Below are 25226 nucleotides of genomic sequence, written 5' to 3'. Positions count from 1 at the left end.
CTGAACAAACATGGCAAGAGCTATTGTTCAGACCAAATGTTTTATAAATCAATTAGTTGACAAGATACATCCTTATAGTACGTTCACATCATTTTCAAATCTGAGAACTTCCTGTGGCGGCATGTAGAGGGGAAGTTGGGTGGCTCCTGCGTGAGATGTATTTTTAGGAGGTTTGAAGACCGGTCCCGGGGTAATTTTGGGAGGATTGAAGAAAGAAAGATAATAAGTCGCTAAAAGGTGCGAAAAGGACTGTGAGGAGCAGTTGTGAAGAAGGGAGGAAACGAGGGTTCGCTGTCGAGAGAGAGGGCCAGCAAAAGCGCTGGCAAGATAGCGGAGGCTGGACCACATGGTGGGGCCGCACTGCTTACGGCGGAAACGATGACGGAGGTGATGGATGTGGAGCTGGAGAAGCAGTTTTCGAGGCACATGGATACGTTGAGGAAGGAGATGGTGGTCGTACTGAAATTGTTGGTGGAGGAGGCAATTGCCCCAGTGAGGGTAGCTGTGGCAAAGACATCGGCTGAGTTGAGAGAGCAGGGCGAGAAGATGAAGGAAGTGGAGGCGTTATTCATTATGCACTTTCAAGAATTGGATTACATCGAACATTAGGGGGGGTTGGGAGGAGGGGGTCTATATATGTTAATGGTGATTATGGGTGATTCCAGATTCCTTTTTGTTTATGTTAACATGTCAGCTGTTGTTTGGAGGTTTGGTGGGAGGGTGGGATTGTTGTTGTTGATAAGGGGATTGACATTGTATTGTAAATTTGGAAGAAAATGTGAAAAAGGAGAATAAAAATATACTTTTTTCAAATAATTTTCAAATTTAGTTTCTGACTGCATTCTAGTGTTAAATCTTTAACAATGGATTTGCGAGCAGCAGCATAATGAGACTTCTTTTTAAACTACCGAAGAACACGGATATAAAATATAATTTACCCAGCTCTAATGTGGAGAAGGATTAATGCTGTTACTTGAACGGGTTTCTAAGGAAACATATGTTAAAGCAATTGATGAAAATACTGAATTTTGCAGATTTATAATCACACACTGATAAAGCTTTCGAAGAATGGCTTTCATATAGCTGGAACTGTTATAAAAGTCACCACACTCAAAACAAAAATGTCCATGCTGTATTTTTCAATGGAAGCAATAAAAACAATTCAATACTAAGCCTGGTGTGAACCACACCCGTCTTTATACCAAAAATAATTCTAGTGAGGTAAATTTAATTTAATTTCAAGGCAATAGGATCCCTATCTCACCTCCCACCACAACATTCCACCCTCAGTTCTCAACACAAGGGAATATCCCAATGCGGGGGGCAGGGAAGGGGGAGAGATTGCAAAGATTCGTTCAGAGTTTACAACAATTTTTTTTTAATTATGGAAAGGAGCAACTAGCTGAATGGGCAAAGTTTCCTTCCTAGAACCTCTTGTTAACCCTAACTTCCAGTATTCACCATTACAATTCCTCCAACAGTAAAGAGAAACATTTTTGCATCTCTGTTACAGGGAACAAAGTTCAAAGGAATAACAGTATTTTCCCAGAGGGACTGGAGACAAAGTGTGTCAAAGGTCCTTCATTCATTCTTTCTTGTCCTTCTGCTCTGCACTTTTCAATGATGACAAAGCTGTTATTCAACTCTAGCTTTCACGTCATTTTGTCCTAAACAAATAAAAAGCCTGATGGTTCAGTATACAAATAGGAAAAGTGCAGAAGCAAGGGCACTCTTCCAAAACCTAAAACATTTAATTCTACTTGAAGAAACCTAAAAGAAAGCACTGCAGTAAAGCAGAATCTTGAAACTTATCTTCAAGCCTGTACAGTTCATCTTTCCCCCATTATTATCCTTCAGATTTGCATTGAGATATAAACTGAACAATGTCTCGGGTAGTCTTTGCTTAAACACAGCAGCGTTTTGGCATAGGATAATAAACAGTCTTCTGGCAAATGATCACACTTCCAGAATGCTGTTAAGACTAAGGAGGGTTTAAACTTCAACAAACATTACACTCAAGGTTAGGATATATGCAGGGTTACCACAGAAAAGTGCAAACTTCACAAGATACATTGAAGGCTTTCTAACTAAGGAATGCCCTGATCTTGACCCGGGAGGGGGGGGGGGGGGGGGGGGGGGGGGGTTTGTTAACTGGGGATGAGTGAGAAGGGATATTTTGCTTGGGCTACACGCTGTGCTGTTTTAATGTCAAAGCTTGCATCCTTTTCCCCCCACAAGCAGGTTTGGCTCCCACTGTGGAGAACCATAGTGGTATGGCGGGACAGTGGTTGCAAATCCCCAACAAGCGGTTGGGAGTCTGAATACGTTAAGTCCGCCAACCCTGTTTTGTTTAAATTTGCAACATCCAAGTTATTATATTAGTTAATACTAGTTAAAATTATTTAATATCAAGGGCTTAATTCAACTTAGGTGTAAGATATGGCAGCAGAGCTCCAAGCCGTGGTCTGCTCTTCTTGCTCCATGTGGGAGACCAGGAAAGTTTCCAGTTCCGAGGACCATCTTGTGTGCGGGAAGTGTCTCCAGATGCAGCTTCTGGAAGCTCGAATTTCGGATCTGGAGTGAAGTTGGGAGACACTGTGGAGCATCCGCAATGCGGAGTGTATCATGGATAGCACATTCAGATATGTGGTCACTCCGCAGGCTCAGACTCCACAGGCAGGAAGAGAATGGGAGACCACCAGGCAGAGCAAGAGTGATAGGCAGCATTGCAGAAATCTCCTATGGCTATTTTTCCCTGCAAAACAAATATACTGTTTTGGATACTGTTGGGGAGGTGGCCTCTCAGGGACAGCAGCCAAGTCTGTGGCACCACAGTTGGCTCTGCTGGACAGCAAGGAGGAAAAAGACAAAGCAAGCTATAATGGTAGGGGATTCAGTACTGAGGAGAACTAACAGGCATTTTCCATGGCTGTGAGCACGACTCTGAACTGGTATGATGCCTCCCAGGTGCAAGGATGTCTTGGAGTGGCTACAGGGTATTCTGAAAAGGGAGGGTTATCAATCAGAGGTCATAGTAAACGTTGATACAAATGACAGGTAGAAAAAGGGAGGAGGCCCTGAATTTAGGTAGTTAGGCAGAAGGTTTAAAACAGGACCTCTAATGTTGTCATATCGGGGTTATATCCTGTGCCATGAGCTAGTGAGTATAGAAATAGGAAAATAAGTCAGATAAATGTGTGGCTAGAGGGATGGTGCAGTAGGGAGGACTTCAATTGCCTGAATCATTGGAATATTTTCTGGGGCAGATGAGACCTGTATAAGCAGATGAGTTGCACCTGAAACTTTTCACACAACCCTTTATCCGCCAACAAACCTGAATCCAGGCCTCATCCCGGCCTCTGCACTTGCCCCTTGCTGAGCCTCATCTCCAGCCAATGTGGCGCATGATCGGAATCACAATTCCCGCATATTCCGCCCTCACCACCCCCAACAACATCACATGCGAGAAGGAGTAATCCCTCCCCCCCCCCCACCCCCACCAGTTCTTAAACCTCCATGGGTTATCTATTTCCATCCTTTCCATAAACCCCAACCCCTTCGCTGTCCTCAACCTTTCCATTGACTTGAGGCTTGACCCGTCCATCCTCGATTCCATCACGCAATTAAAATCTCCACCCATAATTAATTGGTGCGTATCCAGATCTGGGATCGTTTCCAGAGAACGCCTCACAAACCCATCATCGCAATTTGGTGCATACACATTGACTACCAGTGTCGCCTCCAGCACCCCACTCACTATCGCCTACCTTCTTCTTTCTCCTCCCCCCCCCCCCCCCCCCCACCACCGAGTCTTATACCTCCACTCGCCCCTACCATCCGTCATCATCCTGCTCCGACTCGGCCTCCTCTTCTTTGCTCTTTGTCCATGACCAGTCTCCAACTCTGCCATGTCGTAATCCCCCGCCCCCACCACTCCATCTCTCCCTCGCCCCTTCCCCCACCTGGCCACCTCACCTCTGTTCACCAGCATTACCTGCCAGCGTGGTAGCTCCCGCTCAAAGCCCTCGCACACCCCTCCACCCATAGATTAAAAAGAACCAAAGTAGGAAATGCATTATTGATTAAAAGTTCCTTGATAAGGAAAGGCACCCAAGGTTGCTGGCCTTCACTTTATTTCCCTGATGGTCTATTTTCTGGGACGCCCAACACAACTGTTGCCATAGTGGACATTCGAGTCCTCAGAGGTTTGTGATATGCTGACAACTTAAGGTGAACCCTCATTCTAACATCCCCAAGATCCACTGGGAGCTGGAAGGTCACACCAACATTTATTGTCCATTTCTAATTGCCCTCAAAATGATGGTAGCAAGTGCCTTATTGAACCCCTGCAGTCCACGTGTTGCAATAACACCTATAGTGTCATTAGGAAGAGCTCCAGGATTGCTACAATGGAGGAACGCTGATAGAGTTCCAAGTTAGGATGATGTGTGGCTTGGAGGGGACTTGCAAGTGTGGTGGTGTTCCTCAAGAGATCACTAGATTACTTGTGTACTTTACTCTGCCACTCACATGCCAAAGAAGCATATTTGAGCATTGTTCCTGGACATGTTCTGCTCAAATGCAGCCAAGATTGTACTAGCATGATGCATGAATATTTAGATGGGGCCTAGTTATAGGAGACAGAAATACTACATGTCTAGTATTTTTTACCCACAACGCTTCAGGTTGATTGCATTTCGGAAACGCCTATAAATCTGTATAGCCTAAGCTGATGGCTAGAAAAGTAAGATGTCTCACTAAATAATAAATACAGGGTACCTACAATAAGTATTTTTTTTTTTTTTACATGTTCGCCATTTCACTACAAAATTTGCAAGCAAATGTGCAGAAAATCTAGGCTACCCAAGCTAAAGTTCAGTGAGGTTCAAAAGTGTGATTTTAGGATGTGTTCAGTTTTTGAATTAACGGATCAAGGGTACTCGACCTATACTTCCTCCAAACTCAAACGATTTCACAAAATCATCCTCTCAAACGTTTTAAAACACACCATAATAACAATTTTGCACATACCTTTTCCTTTGAATCTTCTGATTCCAGCATTAAAGTTAGATATATAGCAATATGAGGAATGTTGCCAATTCCCATTTGGAGATCTGTGGTGTCTTCACCCCACAAGAGTTTCACCAAATTGCTATCAGTGGGAATTGGTTTCGTAGGGTTTGCGAAAGGTTGACCAGTTCCTACTGGGTCAGGGGCGAAGGTTTCAATTGTCAATTTCACCTGTTAGAAATCATATAAAAGGAAAATTGAAATCACTCAAAGAAAGCAATATTGGAAACAGGGTTGATGCTGAGGAAGCAGGAAATTGTTACAGCGTTTTTCAAACTTTTTTTCCTGGGACCCACTTTTACTAACTGGCTGACCTTCGGGACCCACCATTTTCGTTTACCTTTTGATGAGGAAGGAGAGCCCGTTTGGTCCTCACAATCTCACTTGCTTTGTCAATGTTACATTTCTGCTAAGAACTTAAGCTGATGATTTAAGTTTTGCTGCATCCCTTGAAAACAAAAATCAAGGTGTGTCCTCTAAATCGCCTTTGAAGGCAGATGCCTTTGAAGTTGAGGGTTTCACATGTTCATTTGCCAGTACATCCCTGCATATAACACATATGGGCTTTGCATCCTGATCTGCACTGGCACAATTAACAAAGCCATACCTCAAGGAATCACCTTTATACTACTTTGATCTAAATTTCAGTTTCTTCTTAGTAGGCTGTTCACCAGAGGCCTTGGACCTCGGTATACACCTCACACTAGCACTGCTTTGTCCTGCTGTGGACTCTCCTGCGCAGGTCTCTCCAGCAGACTCAGTTGTTGTGAGATCCTGGCCTGTTTGGGTCTCTGGCGTTCCCTTCCCTTGTAACAAAATTTCCATCTTAAGATCCTCAGAGTCCTGTTTCCTTTCTTGCTCGCAGCTAGAAAATGGAAGAATTGCTCCTCTGTGAATTTGCACCAAAAGCGCGGATGTACAGGGCACAAGACATCAGTGTACATGCCGGGTGAGTGACCTGCTCTCTGCCACCCCTTCTGGGAGGTGTGTGTATGGGGGGGGGGGGGGGGAGGGGGAGAAAGAGGAGAAAATCATTCACATTTTAAACCCAGTCACGGCCAGCATTCTCTTTTTTTCAGGTTTTTATTCAGTTTTAATTAAGAGTGACAAAAATTACAATTTTTGAAGGAACCCAAATCAGACACAATGATTGCTCCTCAGAAATGGAGAACTTCTTTGAAACTGTTAAGAGTTAATTGGATCGAAGAAAGAATGAACAGCACAAAGCTGTAGGCATCATCATGCCAGCTGTATTCTTCAATCCCAGGTTTCTATGACAATCCTAGCTTCATTATCTCAAATGTACATCAGTGAAAGCTTAGAATTTCTGTCTTGCTTCTGGGACTCTCTGCATCTGGACCCATATTCCAAATCCACCTCTGTCAGCATCATAATCTGTTCTATATTCCTCATACCTGACCACGAGATTTCCCTCACCTAAACTGTCTGCCTTCTTTGAAGTCAGTATCCCAATCTGTTCTGATGATTCAATCATCCAAACGTGTTGTATTAATAAATCTCATGCACTGTTCAGCATCACTACGGGTGTAATATACCACAAAATAGAAACTGCATGAAGATTTCTTGATTTTGTTCAAATCCATGATAATTCGCTGATCACCCCTTTTTGTGAAGAGTTCCTAGACCTGTTCCTTGGTAGCGTAAAACGACAGATTCCCAACATAGGATGTGCAGCTGTATCTCAGTAATTTGTCCTGCTCATATCGGCTTCCTGAAAATGCTAGTCTCGGTATTTGCTCAGCTCACCACGAGAAACGTTATTGAAGGTGGGCAGCACCACAGACATGGCACCAGAGAGGAGAGCCCTGACTCTCAGCAACCAGAGCAAGGAAATCATCTGCACGTGACCCGAAACCCGTCCCTCACGGCCAGCATTCTCAGCTTAAAAATCAGTCGTGGTCGTTGGGCACTTATCCCGTGATCCGCAACCCTCCCGACATCCGACCACGGGTCATGGCCCGCAGTTTGAAATACCCTGAATTATTATGTTTAACTGTTCTACTGCATTTCCACTATACACTTACTGTGTTTTATAGGGCATACTTAAATCTTCACTGTTGTCTATATTTTAAAAACAAGTTCCAACTTGATACACCCTCTGACTTCTCCTTTAGCACAGAAGGAAGCCATTCATGTCATCTAATCTGTGCTGGTTCTTTTGCGAACAGTCCCGTTACCTCCATTGCCTCTCTTTTTTTCCATAGCTTTGCAACTTTCTTTTCAGATCTCCAGATCATCCAGAATTTTCTTTTTATAAACTTAGAGTACAACAATTTTTTTTTCTAATTTAGGGTAATTGAGTGTGGCCAATCCATCTACTCTGCACATCTTTGGGTTGTGGGGGTGAGACATATGCAGACATGGGGAGAATGTGCAAATTCCACACAGACAGTGACCCGGAACCGGGATGAACCCGGGTCCTTGACGCCATGAGGCAGCAGTGCTAACCAGTGAGTCAGTGTGCTGTCCCATCAAATAGGATTTCTAACATACCACATAACTGGCTTTCCAAGGATTGCAAGTGGGCCTCAACTAGGGAAGTTACATTTCGACTGTCAGGATTCTCTCCTGCGTTTCATCAAGCTTATTAGTATTCTTCAATTCAATCTCATGAACACTAATATTCTGTGCCATCAAGTCGAGCTTATCATCAATGACTTCAATAACATTAGTAGTAATCAGGTATAATGCCTTCGAGTGTGTTGGATCGAGAACCCGTTCGAGGAACAGTGTCACTATGTTTTGGAGTCGGCTCCACCCCAGTTGCTAAAAGATTTTCTGAGGATTCCACAGCATTTTATTCCCAACGCTTAGCCAGAAATCTTCCAGGGACATACCATGGAGTATTCACTCCCGGATTAGGTAAATATGGGCCGTGTAAACATGATAAATTAAAGGGTTAAAGGAGGAGTAGTGCCAGAGCCCAGGGAAACATTGCTATTCCCGTGCTTGCATTTCATGACCTCCCTGCAATTTGTTTGACTTCTAGCCACTCATGTAAACAGGTTTGTCACAAGTTACCATATTTTTTCTCAACCATCTTAAATCTGTGCCTTCTCATTATCTACTCTTTAGACAATGGAAACTGTTTTCATAACCTGTCTAAACAGCTCATGCTTCTAAACATCTTTGTCAAATCTCCTATTAGTCTTCCCTGCTCCAAGGAAAACAATCCAGCTTCTCTAATCCATTCACATTACTGCAATCCCTCATCCCTAGATTCATTTTCATAAAGCTCTTCTCTACCCTCTTCAAAACCTTGGCCTTCACACCCTTCCTAAAAAGGTTAGGTGGATTGGCCATGCTAAATTACCCTTAGTGCCCAAAAAGGTTAGATGGGGTTACTGGGATAGCGTGGAGGTGTGGGCTTAGGTAGGGTGATCTTTCCACAGGCCGGTGCAGAATCGATGGGCCGAATGGCCTCCTTCTGCACTGAAAATTTTATGATCTATGTAAATTCTATGAGCGTGGTGCCTGAATTGAACATGGATAGGGCCAAGGAAGAGGAGAGAGAGGAAGAGTTATTGGTAGAAACAGGAGCTGTTGAGCAGCAGCCAATGGCTTTATCCAAAAGCATTTGAAGACTCTGATGGAGTGGCACAGCTAGCCATCACGTGTGCTTATGTAATGGAGCCTCAGCACTGAATCTGGACTGTCCCACCATAGTTTCTGCTCAACAGTCAACATTGCTGCCTCGGAGCAGCCAAACACAAAATAATTATCCCATGACCCCAAATGCTCAAGACCCCTGATTCTCAGTGAAAATGGGCAACAGCATAAAATTTAATAAAGGTTGATGGCAGCAACAATAGACAATATAAACCCTCCACTTTGGTTACATTCATAGTAACTGTATTACTGATAATCACTAATTAACACAAAACAATAGGCTGTCTTGTCAAAAACAGAGTGAATTTTAAATGCTCAGTTAACTAATTTGAAAAACCAAATCATCCCTGTTGAAAATTCATAAAGAAAATTAAAATTTAACTTGTTGATTTCCTGTGGCTTTCCTTGCAGACCAATTTTTACTGCTTGTATTCTTCTTACACTTCTTTGTTTTTCATTTGCCACTCTGTCTCCCTCTTTATTTTTAGCTCCTGCATTTTCATTGTTGACAAATGCCCCTCTTCAATTGGTTTTCTTTATTTCTCTTCCCTTTTAAGTCTCTGCAACCCTGCCTCCTTTTTCTTTTCCATTTCCCAATCCATCTTTAAAAAAAATCTTTATTGTCACAAGTTGGCTTACATTAACACTGCAATGAAGTTACCGTGAAAAGCCCCTGTGGACGACTAAAGCACATTCCTTCTCAACACATTTTCGTCCATCTCTCTTCCAATAAAAACTTCTACAACTTCTCGACAGCTAAAGGCAGGTTTTGTCTTTCCCTGGGTGTTCACAAGAGAGTGGTGATAGGGGCTTTGGTGATGTTACCAGGGAGACTTTACACAATTTCCTGCTACACATACATATTCAATTTGGTAATTTAAGAAAGCAAGCTGCTGGCTTTCAGAATCTCAGTTTTCATACATTTTTGAGAACCAAATAAATTGGAATTCAACTGTGAAATCATCACAAGATCTAAACCTCAAATTTGGAAGAACAAAAGCAAACTGTACAGAAATAAAATGATAAAAAATAGTGTTGGAAGCAGACAGCTGGGAATGATATCAGTGAGACTGGCTGCTAGATTGTACAATTGATGTTAGACAGTTGGCAAGATGCCATGTCGGGTTGCTGTTGGGCCACACAAGAGGAGGTTCGGATCGAACTGGACATGATTTTAATCTTTGTTCAGAGACGTAGATTTGATTTGCGTGGAGCAAGGGAGCTAAACAGCCCACAATGGAGCGGTGCAGGATAAAACCCACATCATTAAAAAACAGAAGCAGAAAATAAGACAAAATCTGCCTCACATTCTAATGGGGATGCTCATCACTAACGTTCATGCTCACTGCTGCAAAATGGACAATATTGCAGACACAAAAGTTTAATTCATAAAGATAAACACAAATATTTTCTACATAGCAGTGGTTAGCACTGGGGCTATAACGCTGAGGACCTGGGTTCAAATCCCGGCCCTGGGTCACTGTCCGTGTGGAGTGTGCCCATTCTCCCTGCATCTGCATGGGTTTCACCCTCAACCCAAAATGTGCAGGGTAGGTAGGTGGATTGGCAACGCTAAATTGCCCCTTAATTGGGGAAAAAAATAATTGGTTACTTGATGGATCTCTGTGTCTATTCGGAACACTGGATATGCGTTATCCCTTCTTAGTTCCCAAATAACAGAGATTCCAGACTGCGATATTGGGAAAGTTATTTGAAACTTTGTGCGTCAGCTTTAGTGTCTACTGATAAAGTCAATTTTCAATACAAAATTTAGGAAGTTCCAACTAGCCCGGCAACAAGCTAGTCAGATTGGTTGAGTTCTAAAATACAACTTGGCAATTCTTCAAATCATAATACATACTATAAAATGACTGAGTGATTTAAAACAAAATAAAATGGTGATTTTGCAAAGCAAGCAGAATAGGTTTCAGAAAATAAGTTAAGTGATTCCTTAATAGAAAATGGGTGTTTTCGCATCCCGACAACTGATCTTTTAAGGAGATTACTATCTTTAAAGTTCCGCCCCCTTTACAGCTGTGATTGGCTTGAACTAATTTAGAATTCACTCAATTCGACCAAACTGTCCATCAATTTAAGAGATAAAAGTCTTTGTGATTTTGTATTTTTCCATAACCTGGTTTGCCAATTATGCCTCAAACATTAATTAGATTAACACAGTTTTTGAAAAGTCATTATGACCCTGACTGACTGTTACCATGGAAACAGATCTTGCCAAGGCCTGGGAAGGCATGCGTCTCATTTCACTGGCCTTGAATTGTCTCTCTGTTTCAAGCAATTTGCAAAATGTGAGAATGTAGTGTCTTATCTGATCAGTTCACAGCTAGTCAGCTCACGGTTAATATATTGATATTGTTAATTACTCTTAAGGATTTAGGGATTTTTCCAACCAGGATTTCTTAATTAAACCTTTTATATATCTTATCTATAGCTAACCAGAAAATCTGATTTCTATCAGTAGTCTAAATTCTTTTTAAAAATTCATTGCAACAAAAAATTCTAATTTCCATTCTCAGATTTAAAAACTAAAAGAATTAAAGTTTGAAACAGAAATTTGATAAGTGTGGATAAAAGACAAGTAATCAGAAATAACGAAAATGCTAAAAATAATACAGTAAAATCAATTTGAAAAGTAAAAAAATAGATTGAATGCAAACATTAACCCTTTAATTAAAACAGTTATGGCTATGTTAAATTGACAAGAGCACAAAGCATTAACAACCAAAGAGAGGAAAAGACAATAACAGGGAGAGTTTAAATCTCACAATACTTTCACGAGGTAGATAATGTTTTTTTGATGAAGAAATGTTAAATGCTGGAAAGTCTTTTAAATTTAGAGTCCCCACTTCACTTTTTCCAATTAAGGGCCTAAATTGGCCCTTAAAGTGGCCAATCCACCTAACCTGCACATCTTTGGGTTGAGGGGGCCCACGCAAACATGGGGAGAATGTGCAAACTCCACACGAACAGTCACCCAGAACCGGGATCGAAGCTGTGACCTCGGCGCCGTGAGGCAGTAGGGCTAACCCACTGCGTCAATGTGCTGCCCCCTTGGACCTTAGATTTGATAAGTAAACCTATGGAAAATTGGGAAAAAGGATTCTGCTCACCTCCTACTGAGGCTAAATATTAAGTACCAGTTATGCCAAAAGTGGTTTGAAGCAGATTTTGCCACTAGAATCTCACTCTGAACTGTAAAACCTCCGTCTAAAACTCCATGGAGAACAACAGTTACAACCCTGTCTCATCACCTTTTGAGGCAAATATTGACCTCCAACTCTCCCAACTGTTCCCCCAGTGAATTGCATTTTGAAGCAAAGGTTTTACTTGAAGGCCCAAGCCTTTCCACAAAAGTAGGGGCAACATAATTTTGAGCTGAATATAGACTGCAATATCTGAAAATGTTCATTGGAGCTAATTTCTCAGCATACATCAGTACTGTTCAGCCAGGTGTGCTGCTGAAATATTTTTCTTTAGCTTTTTAGATTTAGATTTATTGTGCGTACCGAGATACAGTGAAAAGTATTATTCTGCGTACAGTCCAGGCAGATCGATCTGCAGTTATCTTAGATTGATCCCATTTGAACCAACTGAAATTTCAAAATTCTCAATAATTGGGTTGGATTTCTAAGAGATTGTGTCAATCAGAATTCTTGGTCTCCCAATCTATGAGAGAGCTAAAATCACCTTAGCTATAAAGGTAGTTTTAAGGGACTTATATTTGTATTGGTAGACATTAGAAATACAATATAATTTTAAGTGGGTTTAATTTAATGTTTCTGTGCCTGGAAGAGGAAAACCTATAGTTAGATTCATGCTAGACAAAGGTGTTTGGATGTGTGGTGGCTGGTTAAGTTCCAACTGCATTTGTCTTGTGCCTCGAGAGGGATACAGCGTGAAGAATAAATAAAAGGCATGTGGGTATTGCTTAGCAACTGAGACCTTGTAAAGTAGAGAAGCTTTAAGATTTAGTTTAGTTAATGTGATTGCAGTTGGAGACAGGATCTCAGGGAATAAACATCTCTCAACTCTGCCAGAAGAAAGCCTGGACAGGATGGTAGCTGCAATGAGGCATGCTTCCTAGAGCACAAATTACAGTCCAGATAACCAGGGAAATGGAACAGAAAGAGTGTTGCAGAAGTCTCTAATGAACAGAAACGAAGGCATTGTTCAGAAGAATTCAAGGAAATGTAAACAGTGTTCCAAGTTAAAGAGACAATTGTAATAACCAGATTTAACCAGATTTAAAGTGGGACAAAATCCTTTTAAGGTAAAACAAACCTCTGGTGCCATTTTAATACAGTCTGGGAATTGAGAGTTAAAGCAATTGTGAGCAGTTTGCACAGCAGTGAAGACAAAGAAATCCTAAAGGGGTTGATGCAAAATCCTGTACTGGACTCACTGTTAAAAGTGGAGTGGAAGCTTTGTATAAAAATATAGTTTGGAAAACCTGGTCTGGATTTCGGTCTGCAAACCACCAAGGGAAAGGATTATAATTATGAGAGAAGATTTTAAAGCATGATTTTGGGAGTGGAGTTTGGAAACTCTCATGTGACAATCATCTGGGAAGATTCTGAGGAGACATCCACAAACATTTACCGGAGTTCAAAGTGGAGAGTGTATTGTCCCAGAGGCACCCTGTGTGCTTAAAAGGGAACTAAGAAGGGGAGAGAGAGAGAGAGAGAGAGAGAGAGAGAGAGAGAGAGAGAGAGAAAGAGAGAAAGGAGAAGAGTAAAGGAGTATTGTGCAATAATTCAACTTTTCATGTTTAATAAGTTTTTTTTCCTTGTTCTTAAAATGAATTAGTGGTCCTGTGACTCTGTTCCTTCGAGATTTATAAAGAACATTAAAAGCTATGGTTTTATGAGCTACGGTTGTATTCTGGGATCTTTTCATCATTATACCATCAACTGGAATCGTAACAGTTCGGAATAACTTGGGAAACTTGCATTTTTGGGTCATAGTAGGAGAGGATGTTTATTGGCATGGTAGGATTGGCAGATGGTTCTGGAGTAAATGAGATACATTGGCAGCAGGAGGTGAAGAAAAAGGATTGAGAATTGAATGGGGGCTTGATTCACAGATTGATTGGAGCATATGCAACAAACACTCAAAACAATATATAGGCTGTTAGCATGGTGGGAGTACACAGCAAGGCAGCAGCACTGCCTCACTCTCCAAAAACAGATTCAGTACAAATATGAACATAAGAGGTCCTATTGCCTAAAGTAAAGCTTACATAGGAATAAAAACAGAAAACAAGTATCTCAGCAAGTCAGGTAGCATCTGCAAGGAGGGAACATAGATAATGGGTAGAAATTTAGGGCCCGTCGCGGCAGGGGCAGAGCCGGGGCCAGAAAATACAGTGGGCTGTTCAAAAGTCTGACTTCAGTGGGACCATAAAATCTTACCAGCGAGAGGGTGCATAAAATGCCACCCATGTTTCAGGTCATTTATCAGAACTAGGGAAAAGTTAGAAGCGTAATAAATTTAAAGCAAGCAAAAGAAGGGAGGGTGGGAAAAAAACAAAAGAGAAGGTAGGGCTGATGGGAGACATTCAATGACAAAAAGAGTTTGTGGTACAAGGTCAAAGGGAATAGTAATGGAACAAGAAAAAAAAATCTATGTATAAATCAATGCATGACATAATATATACAAATATAAGCCAACATACTTGTGCATTCCCTTATTGCCTCTGCTCCAATGAGGCCCTTCTACAATGTCTGCAACATTAATGGTGCATGGTTCCTGATATTCAACGAAGGATACTGCAGGTGGTCTTTGAGGGCAACCTTGAGCAGCTCTAGACCAAGAAAGCTCAGCTTCAGACTGAAACCTCTCAGCCTTTTTTGCAGCAACTTGGGCTGGGTGGGGGCATGAATGCTGACATCCTGACACAGGACAATAGGTTCATGCTTGGCCGTGCCAAGCATCTCACCAATCCTTTGGAGAACAGATTGATAAACTGATGAAACCCCCATGGAAGCCTCAAACACTGGTATCCAGTGCCATGATGCCAATGTCTGAACTTCCATTGCATCACTCAGACTTTTGGCGAAAGCTGTTTGTGGAACAATGAAACCCGAGATATCAGCCATTAGGTTCCACAGTTGATTTGATAGAGGTGACCAACTGTTCCAGCATTATGTAAAGCCCTACTGTTGGACCCCTGCAATATCCTTAACAGTAGGGGCTGGTTTAGCACAGTAGGCTAAACAGCTAGCTTGTAATCCAGAACCATGCCAGCAGCGCGGGTTAAATTCCCGTACCGGCCTCCCTGAACAGGCGCCGGAATGTGGCGACTAGGGATTTTTCACAGTAATTTTATTGAAACCTACTTGACAATAAGCGATCATTATTATTGAGCACAGGCTTTCTTGCAGGCTTTTCAATGCTTTAAACAAGCATTTTGTTAGTTATGTATACACATTGGGACGGCACGGTAGCACAGTGGCTTCACAGCGCCAGGGTCTCGTGTTCGATTCCCAGCTTGGGTCACTGTCTGTGCGGAGTCTGCATGTTCACCCCATGTCTGCATGGGTTTCCTCCGGGTGCTCCGGTTTCCTCCCACAGTCCAAAGCTGTGCAGGTTAGATGGATTGGCCATGCTAAATTGCCCTTGGAGTCCAAAAAGGTTAGATAGGGTTACTGGTTACGGGGATAGGGTGGAGGCATGGGCTTAAGTGGGGTGCTCTTTCCAAGGGCCTGTGCAGATTCGATGGGCTGAATGGCCTCCTTCTGCACTGTAAATTCTATGATTCTAGTCATTCTCAGTAGCTTTACTCATTGAAATCCTCATCCGAGTCCTCTGCAGCAAAATTAGTATGCAACTAAATCACCTCTGGTAAGCTGGCACCTACATTCTCTTTTACCCCTGTCCTGGCTCCTGCCCATTATTTCACCACATGCAGATTTTCCTTATGTCCAAACCACTGAAACATTATCCCACTAGCGATCGCGCTCAACCCGGTGATGAATTGGAAAGAGATCCGGAGAGGAGACAGAGAGCAGAGTCTCGCTCTATGTGGATGACCTGCTCCGCTACATCTCGGACCCACAAAGCAGCATGGAGGGAATCATGAGGCTCCTGAAAGAGTTTGGAGCCTTCCGGCTACAAGCTCAACCTGAACAAAGTGAGATCTTCCTGGTGAACCTACAAGGGAGAGGGGCATGGCTGGAGGATCTGTCATTTAAACATGCCCAACACAAGTTCCACTGCCTGGGCATCCAAATAGCCCATGACCGGACATGGATCCACAAATGGGCCTGACCAGTCTGGTGGAGGAAATAAAAAAAAAAGAGTTGGGACCCACTCCCATTCTCCCTGGCAGTGAGAGTGCAGACGATCAAGATGAACGTACTGCCCTGGTTCCTCTCCCAGTTCAGCTCCACACCGATCTGCATCCCCAAGGCCTTCTTCAACTCATTGCAAAAAATGATCATGGCATTTGGATCCCCAAAAAGGTACTGCAGAGAACGAGAACCATGGGAGGATTAGCCCTCACAAACCTGCTGTATTACCAACTGGGCTGCAGCTGCGGAAAGGGCAAAAGGGTGGATAAAGGAACCAGAAGCGTGGGTGAGATTGGAGGAAGGCTCCTGCACGGGGTCCTCCCTTTGGGCCCTGGCCATAGCTGAGTTCCCATCCCCATCGAACAAACATTCAACGTGCCTATTGGCGATAGCTACACTCCAGTTGGGGAACCAACTGCAACAGCATTTTGTATTAACCAAAATGTCCGTTAACGCCCCTAGCTGCAATAACCACAGGTTTGCACCAGCCATAATGGGTGCCACCATCAAAAGATGGACACAAGAGGGGGAGGGGGGGGGGGGGGGGGGGGGGCATTGAAAGTTAGGGACTTCTCACAAACAACAGAATGACAACACTTGAGGAACTAACAGAGTTCCTGCATGAGAGGGGGAAACGAGCTAAGATACATGCAGGTCAAAAATGTCCTAGGTAGGTAAACAAAAACATACCCATAACCGCCACAACACTCGATAGGGGTGAGATCCATGCAAACATGGGAAGAATGTGCAAACTCCACACGGACAGTGACCTGGGATGGGGATCGAACCCGGGTCCTCAGCACTGTGAAGCAGTAGTGCTAACCACTGCACCATCATGCTGCCCAATAGCAACCAAGAATAAGCAGAAACCTTCTGTTTTTAAAACAGACTGGTATTTGCAAAAGAAAAAGTTTCTTAAAAGCCACAGTCCAACCAGGAAGACAATTTCTAAAGAAACAACGAAGAAATAATACAAATTCAATTGGAAGAGAAAGAAGTTAAGGAGAGGAAAAAGTACGACAACTTAAGAACAGGTAACTACGATGCCAGGAAATGGTGGCGCTATTGATCCATTCAATGAGAATGTGGAATCTTGGAGTTCATACAAAGAAAAATTCAAGTACTACCTTGTTGCAAACAGGATACTGGGTGAAATCAAAGTAGAAAATTTCTTGAGTGTAATAGGATGGAAATCCGTACCCTAACAAAGCCTGTACAAAGTACAATAACTTATGAGGAATTGAGTAAGACCCTTGAAGAACACGTCTCGTTCAAACTATTAATTCATTAGCGGAAATATTCAGATTTCATCAAAGTAGCCAAGAAGAGGGTGAAAATATTTCACAATTTGTAGCCGCGTTACGGAGACTAGCAAAAAATTGGAAGGATCAACTCAGGAGGATATGCTGCGAGACAGACTTGTGTGCAGATTGAGAAATGAGACAATCCAGAGACGATTGCTGACAGAAAGCTTTCTAGCACTGAAACTTACTGTTGAAATAGTAGTGCCTATGGAGTTGACACCAAAAGAAGTTTCCCAAATTGGAGCGGAGGGCAAAATAAACAAACTGAATATTAAGAAAAGAAGATCTCTCAACACAAGCATGCAATAGGTATGCCAGGGGAGGTATTCTCCACAGGAATGTTGGTGCGAGAAAACAAATGTCATAATTGTGGAAAGAAACACATAACAATGGCATGCTGGGCCAGACAAAATCCTCAAACCTCGAAGATGGGTAAACACATGAATGCACCCAAATCCACAAAAAGAGTCCTCAGAATGATCGAAGACAATGAAGATTCCCAAGAAGAGACCTGGGGCAGGATTCTCCGTTGCCTGACACCGATATCGTAATTGGCGATCAGGCGGAAAATCCCCATTTACGATCAAATCAGGTGCGACGCCCATTTTTGGATTCTCCACCCCCTCCAAAACGGCATCATCGAGGAGTACGCCGCATGCCGTTCGGATAGCCTCAGGACGTTACCTGAAGGCCCTCCCTCGATGCTCATCCCCCGATGGGCCGAGTTCCCGATGGCGCGGGACACGCGTGCTCAGTTTTCATGAACCCGTTGTGGTAGCTGCAGACTGTCTCCAGCGCCACCACTATCTGGCAGGTCAGGTCCGTGCCCAGCCGGCGCCATTTGTACCGTGTGATCGCTGCGGCTGCTAACCGCTTACCGGTCGGAGCATCGGTGCTGGGGTCTCGATGATTTGTTCGTTGTAAAACCAGACACCTTCTCCGGACATAACCTCAAAATCAGAGAATCCAGCCCATTGTCTATGGAGATCAAAGAACTAAAACTCTGTATTATTGATTCAAGGTGTTACACAAGAGATTTTGGGTCCATCAGAAATTGAAAGGGTACAAAATTAAAATGAAAGTAGATACAAGAGCTGCTGTATCTCTGAAAGATTATGTCAACAAAAGCTCAAGAACATACTGTTAAAACTGAGGGGGTTCCGTCTCGTATAATTTACTGTAAAAGTCCTTAAACACCTCATTCACTCCCACTGGGTCCAGGACCATATTCCCACCTATATTCTTTACTCTCCCTATTTCCCTGGCTACCTCCCTTTGTCTGAGCTGGTGCGCTAACATTCATAGAACATAGAACAGTACAGCACAGAACAGGCCCTTCGGCCCTCAATGTTGTGCCGAGCAATGATCACCCTACTCAAACCCACGTATCCACCCTATACCCGTAACCCAACCCCCCTTAACCTTACTTTTTAGAACACTACGGGCAATTTAGCATGGCCAATCTACCTAACCCGCACATCTTTGGACTGTGGGAGGAAACCGGAGCACCCGGAGGAAACCCACGCACACACGAGGAGGGCGTGCAGACTCCGCACAGACAGTGACCCAGCCGGGAACTGAACCTGGGACCCTGGAGCTGTGAAGCATTTATGCTAACCACCATGCTACCGTGCTGCCCTTCTGCTTGCCTTGTCCCCCATACTCAATAGATTGCCCCCCTTGCTTTCCTCAGCTGTTCCACTGGCTTCCCTGTAGTCAACAGCCCAGTCTCCACCTGTAACCTCCGCCGCTCTCTCAGTAGCCCCGCGTCCAGAACTTCTGAATATCTCCTGTCCACCGGAGGTATCTCCCCAACTAACCAATCCCTCTCAACTCGTTCCACCTTTTCTCTATGGGCCTTATGGAGATTAATTCCCCTGTGACCACTGCCTTCAAAGCTTCCCACACCGTTGCTGGAGAAACCACCTCCGTATCATTTATTTCCAGGTAGTTCTGGATGGACTTGTTCACCAGCCCACAGATCGCTTCATCTGCCAATAACCCCACATCCAGCCTCCATAGCCGGCGTTGTCCTCTCCCCATTCTAGCCCGTAGATCCACTCAATGTGGGGTATGATCCGACACTGCAATTGCCGAGAACCCGGTAACCCCAACCCCGAGTGAAGCCCTGCTCAGAACAAAAAGGTTGATGCAAGAGTATACCTCGTGGACACGGAAGAAAAAAGAAAACTCCTTCGCTCTTGGCCGTCCAAACCTCCATTGGTCTACTCCCCCTATCTGCTCCATAAACCCCTTCAATTCCTTTGCTGAGGCTGGGACCCTCCCTGTCCTGGATTTTGACCGGTCCAATTCTGGATCAATGACTGTGTTGAAATCTCCCTCCATGATCAAGTTATGTGACTCTAGGTCTGGGATCTTACCTGACACCCGCCTCATAAATTCTACAACATTCCAGTTTGGAGCATGTACGTTCTTGAGTACCACCCGCATCCCCTCCAGCTTCCCACTCACCATTATGTACCTGCCCCCCCCATGTCTGACACAATTCTCCCTGCCTCAAATGCCACCCGCTTGTTAATCAGGATTGCAACCCCATGGTCTTAGAATCCAGCCCTGAGTGGAATACCTGGCCAACCCACCCGTTCCTCAAATCTAGTCTGAACTGTAACCGTTGGGTCTTCTAACATTGCAACATCCTTCTTCAGTCCCCTCAAATGCGCGAACAGGCGAGCCCTCTTGACCAGCCCATTTAGCCCTCTAACAATCCAAGTAATCAGCCTGGTCGGGGGACTTCCTGTCTGTCTGCCTGCCTGCATCCCCCCCCCCCCCCCAACGATCTCCTATTTGTCCCCTAGTAACAGTTCCTCCCCTGTCATCAAAGCCATTCTTCCCCCCAACCTAGTAAAAGCATCTGAAACCCAACCCCCCCCATAACAAGCTTATCACCTGCTCATCCCCCACTGTGCTTCAGTGAGTCAGCTGACCTAGCTGACCTGATAGCTCCGCCCATGGTGCCAAACATACTATCTCCTCATTGTTCTCCCTCCTCTCCCCCACTTGGACATACATATTCAAAACATCACATTTCGCAGGAAACGAACAGTGGAAAAAATCCCCTTCACCCAGCTCCCAATAAAACAAAGTTAACTTTAGAAACAGAAACAGCCCATTATTATACATGACACTACTTATTCAAAACAGCATAAATCGCCACTGCAATGCTCTCCCCAAGTTTCATGTCTTTAGTTCACATCTAGTCTTTTGTCCTTGATGAAAGCCAATGCATCGTCTGGTGTTTCAAAGTAAAATACCTGGTCCTCAAACGTGGCCCAAAGACGGGCCGGATGCAGCATCCGGAACTTCACTCCTTCTTGAAATGTGCCGATTTTGCCCGATTAAATCCAGCTCCCCTCTTGGCCAAATCCATGCCCAGGTCTTGATATATGCGCAACTCACAATTCTCCCACCTGCTGCTCCGTTCAAAGTAAAATACCTGGTCCTCAAACGTGGCCCAAAGACGGGCCGGATGCAGCATCCGGAACTTCACTCCTTCTTGAAATGTGCCGATTTTGCCCGATTAAATCCAGCTCCCCTCTTGGCCAAATCCGTGCCCAGGTCTTGATATATGCGCAACTCACAATTCTCCCACCTGCTGCTCCGTTCTTTCTTGGCCCACCGCAGAATATGTTCCTTGTCTAGGAACCAGGGCATTCGTACCACCATCGCCCTCGGCAGCTCATTCGCTCGGGGCTTCTTCGCAAGGGCTCTACGTGCTCTATCCACTTCCAGAGGCCGTGAAAACACCTCAGCCCCCATCAACTTTTCCAACATACTTACCACATAAGCCCTCGCGTCCGATCTCTCACTGCCCTCAGGGAGGCCAATGATTCTCAAGTTCTGTCTCCTGGACCTATTCTCGAAGTCCTCCAGCTTCTCCTGTATTCTTTTCTGATGGTCATTCATCATCTCCAACACGGTTATACATTCCTCATGCTCGGACAACTTTTTCTCCACCTCCTGAATCGCACACATGTGGGTTTTTTGAATCTGCACCACCTGATCAATCGATGCCTTAAATCGGGTTCAGCGTGTCTTTCTTAAGCTTGGCGAAACATTCTTCAAAAAAACGTCACCAGCTGTTTTGTCGACCACTGTGCCGTCTCCCCACGGGCCTGCTTCTCCGCCATGTTTTCCTGCCTTGCCGGCTATACCTGCGTCGTTCTTGTTGAACTTTGTCTTCTTACACGGCCACTTCTAGTCCAATTCTCCATACACTAATGGGGGATTTCTCCTCACTGTCTCACTCTCCACCAATTTATTCAATAAAATTAGGGGGGAAAACGGAAGAAAGGTCCAAAAATTCTGTCACAAGCGGGAGCTATCAAATGTGCGACCTGCACCTCCATGGCCGCCACCGGATGTCTCGGGAAAGCATTTTATGAAGGGATAATTCCGAGAGCAAGAAAAATGAGAGAGAGAGCGAGAGAGCGAGAGACAGACCATACTGGAATCAAATGGTACTAAACTACCTATTTCCCAGCCACGCAGCCATTATTATGCGTTACATTTTCTGTGATTTTCAGAGCTAGGTTTGAAAGCAAAAGTAACTCGTTTCACATATGAACTGCTCTTCCACAACTATCCAGAATTGGACCGGTCAAAATCCAGGACAGGGAGGGTCACAGCCTCGGCAAAGGAATTGAAGGGGTTTATGGAGCAGATAGGGGGAGTAGACCAATGGAGGTTTGGACGGCCAAGAGCGAAGGAGTTTTCTTTTTTCTCCCCTGTCCACAAGGTATACTCTTGCATCAACCTTTTTGTTCTGAGCAGGGCTTCACTCGGGGTTGGGGTTACCGGGTTCTCGGCAATTGCAGTGTCGGATCATACCCCACATTGGGTGGATCTACGGGCTAGAATGGGGAGAGGACAACGCCGGCTATGGAGAGAGCGGGCAGACAGAGAGAGAGAGAGCAGGCGGGCAGAGAGAGAGAGAGAGAGAGCGGGCGGGCAGAGAGAGAGAGAGCGGGCAGAGAGAGAGAGAGAGAAAGTGGGCGGGCAGAGAGAGAGAGCGAGAGAGCGGGCGGGCAGAGAGAGAGAGAGAGAGAGTGGGCGGGCAGAGAGAGAGAGAGAGAGCGGGCGGGCAGAGAGAGAGAGAAGGCGGGCAGAGAGAGAGAGAGAGAGAGCGAGAGAGCGGGCGGGCAGAGAGAGAGAGCGGGCGGGCAGAGAGAGAGAGAGAGAGAGAGAGCGCGGGCGGGCAGAGAGAGAGAGAGAGAGAGCGGGTGGGCAGAGCGCGAGAGAGAGAGAGAGAGAGAGTGGGCGGGGCAGAGAGAGAGAGAGAGAGAGAGCGGGTGGGCAGAGAGAGAGAGCGAGAGCGCGGGCGGGCAGAGAGAGCGAGAGAGCGGGCGGGCAGAGAGACGAGAGAGAGAGAGAGCGGGCGTGGCAGTGAGAGAGCGAGAGAGCGGGTGGGCAGAGAGAGAGAGAGCGAGAGCGCGGGCGGGCAGAGAGAGAGCGAGAGAGCGGGCGGGCAGAGAGAGAGAGAGAGAGAGCGGGCAGAGAGAGAGAGCGAGCGGGCGGGCAGAGAGAGAGAGAGAGCGAGCGGGCGGGCAGAGAGAGAGAGAGAGAGAGAGAGGAGAGAGAGAGACGAGCGGGCGGGCAGAGAGAGAGAGAGAGATGAGGCGAGACGGGCGGGCAGAGAGGGAGCGAGAGAGAGGAGAGAGAGTGCGGGCGGGCAGCGAGAGAGAGGATGGAGATGAGAAGAGAGCGAGCGGGCGGGCAGAGAAGAGAGAGAGAGAGAGCGGGGCGGGCAGAGAGAGAGAGAGGAGAGAGAGCGGGCGGGCAGAGAGAGAGAGAGGAGAGAGAGAGAGCGGGGCTGAGAGAGCGGGGCAGAGAGAGAGAGAGCGGGGCGGGAGAGAGAGAGAGAGCGGGCGGGCAGAGAGAGAGAGAGCGGGCGGGCAGAGAGAGAGAGAGCGGGGCAGAGAGAGAGAGAGCGGGCGGGACAGAGAGAGAGAGAGCGGGCGGGACAGAGAGAGAGAGAGCGGGGCGGGACAGAGAGAGAGAGAGCGGGCGGGACAGAGAGAGAGAGAGCGGGCGGGACAGAGACAGAGAGAGCGGGCGGGACAGAGAGAGAGAGAGCAGACAGAGGGGGCAGGCAGAGGGGGCAGGCAGAGGGGGCAGGCAGAGGGGGCAGGCAGAGAGGGCAGACAGAGAGGGCAGACAGAGGGCAGACAGAGGGCAGACAGAGGGCAGACAGAGGGGGCACACAGAGAGAGAGGGTGGGGCAGAGAGACAGAGGGTGGGGCAGAGAGAGAGAGGACGAGAGAAAATAAATTGAAATACTCAGTTGTGAAAAGTCAGTTTGGTATATTATGCATTAGAGAGTACAGAAGGAAACTATTGTATGATCACATTGCTACACTTTTAAAAATATATAATCAGTAGAATGTAAAGCTGACAATGTAGAATTTGTTCCAATTTTTACTGAATGTTGGCAGTTTATAGATATCCACTTCCCGTTGAAACAATTATGAATCACATCTCACCTCCCATTGTGAACATCTGGAATTTGGTCTTATTAAATGAACTGTACAATTCAAGACAGCTGCTCACATTCAGCTAGAACGTCTAAATTCAGACTATCAGATAAGATCAAAATAGAAAATGATATCTACAGTAATTCACTTAGTAACATAAATGTTAAAACTGATCTAAGAATTATATAAAGTTTCTAACTTGAACAGATTTATATCTGACAATGTGAAACATTCAATTTATTTCCATTCTCCCATATGTGACACCATGGCCAGATCTGTATTTTTCAAATATGCAAAAAAAGCCAGAAAACGTGTTACAAATGCATTCCTGGAACATATTGAAGTTAATTGCGGTTTTAAATTAAATTTGCAAGTTTGAAATTCAATGTAAGCCTGGGTACAGTAAACAAACTGTTCAATTTGAAAGGAAAAGAGAATTGAAGAAAATAGAGTTGACACAAAACATGAAGGTTTTACAATGAGTACGAGTAGTGGATGGCCTACAACACATGGGCCAGATTAATTAAAATTGCATGAAATGAAGAAGTCACTTATGGATCTATTAAATGACTTACTGCAAATGCTATTTCATTATTAAGAACACAGTTAGGCAAAGATGTTTTAACTTAAAGGAAATCTGTAATCATCTTAATTGCCCACGAGGCGTCATGGCTGTCTGGAAGGCATCGCCGGGCATCTACCGGCCACGTCTTGCTCCCGGCCGGGCATAATGCTGCCGGTAGATCGCACACATGGTTTCTTCGGTTCCCAAGAGTCAGATTTGATTTGAAACGTTAACTCTGTTTCTCTCTAGATGCTGCTGGACCTGTTGCGTTTTTCCAGCACATTCTGTTTTTATTCAAGATCTCACTTATCCACTCGATTTTGCTTTTACAACCATGCCTTTAGGTTTGGCTGGCAGAGTCATGGCAGTAGCATCGGCCAAATGAACACATTGTATACTTAGTCCAGGTGAGCTAACCTTATGATCGTGCAGCTGGTTTCATGGTTTGTGCTAAAAGTATAACACTACAATTATGGTAACTAAATAAAACTATTTACAGAGAAACCTGTAAATTATAGACAGCTATCTTTAGTTGCAAGTGTTCTCATTTTGAAAATGGGCATTTATGTGCCTCAACAAATTTTCCTAACTTGAACCAATCAAGGTTATGCTCCTCACCCAAATCACCTGCAACAATAACCCTGGAAATCTGGAAGGAGATAACAAAACTGGTGTGCCAAGTACAGTGAATCTGTTCCAAATGGCACACTCAGATCACATGGGAAGGAGTGTGGTTGTGGTAATGCCACCAGACTAGCAACCCAAAGGCCCAGGTTAATGCTCTTGGGTTGCGGGTTCAGATCCCGCCATGGCAGTTTTTGGAATTTAAATTCAGTTAACAAATCTGGAATGAAAA

At 44.8% G+C, this 25226-nt stretch overlaps 1 protein-coding gene and 1 pseudogene across 3 annotated transcripts in view; both read right to left on the bottom strand.

The window, feature by feature from the left end:
• The window catches only part of intu (inturned planar cell polarity protein), a 119691-nt gene that overhangs the window by 57030 nt on the left and 37435 nt on the right, over positions 1-25226 (bottom strand). For all 3 annotated transcript variants that reach the window (XM_038792406.1, XM_038792403.1, XM_038792404.1), the window contains exon 4: positions 5032-5241. In XM_038792406.1, coding sequence (XP_038648334.1) covers positions 5032-5241 — 210 coding nt within the window. The remainder of the gene's footprint in view (positions 1-5031; positions 5242-25226) is intronic.
• On the bottom strand, positions 6389-6877 carry LOC119963372 (annotated as a pseudogene).

This window comes from Scyliorhinus canicula, chromosome 3 (genome assembly GCF_902713615.1).
Source record: "Scyliorhinus canicula chromosome 3, sScyCan1.1, whole genome shotgun sequence".
Classification (NCBI taxonomy): Eukaryota; Metazoa; Chordata; class Chondrichthyes; order Carcharhiniformes; family Scyliorhinidae; genus Scyliorhinus; species Scyliorhinus canicula.
This window is presented reverse-complemented; position numbering and strand designations above follow the sequence as displayed.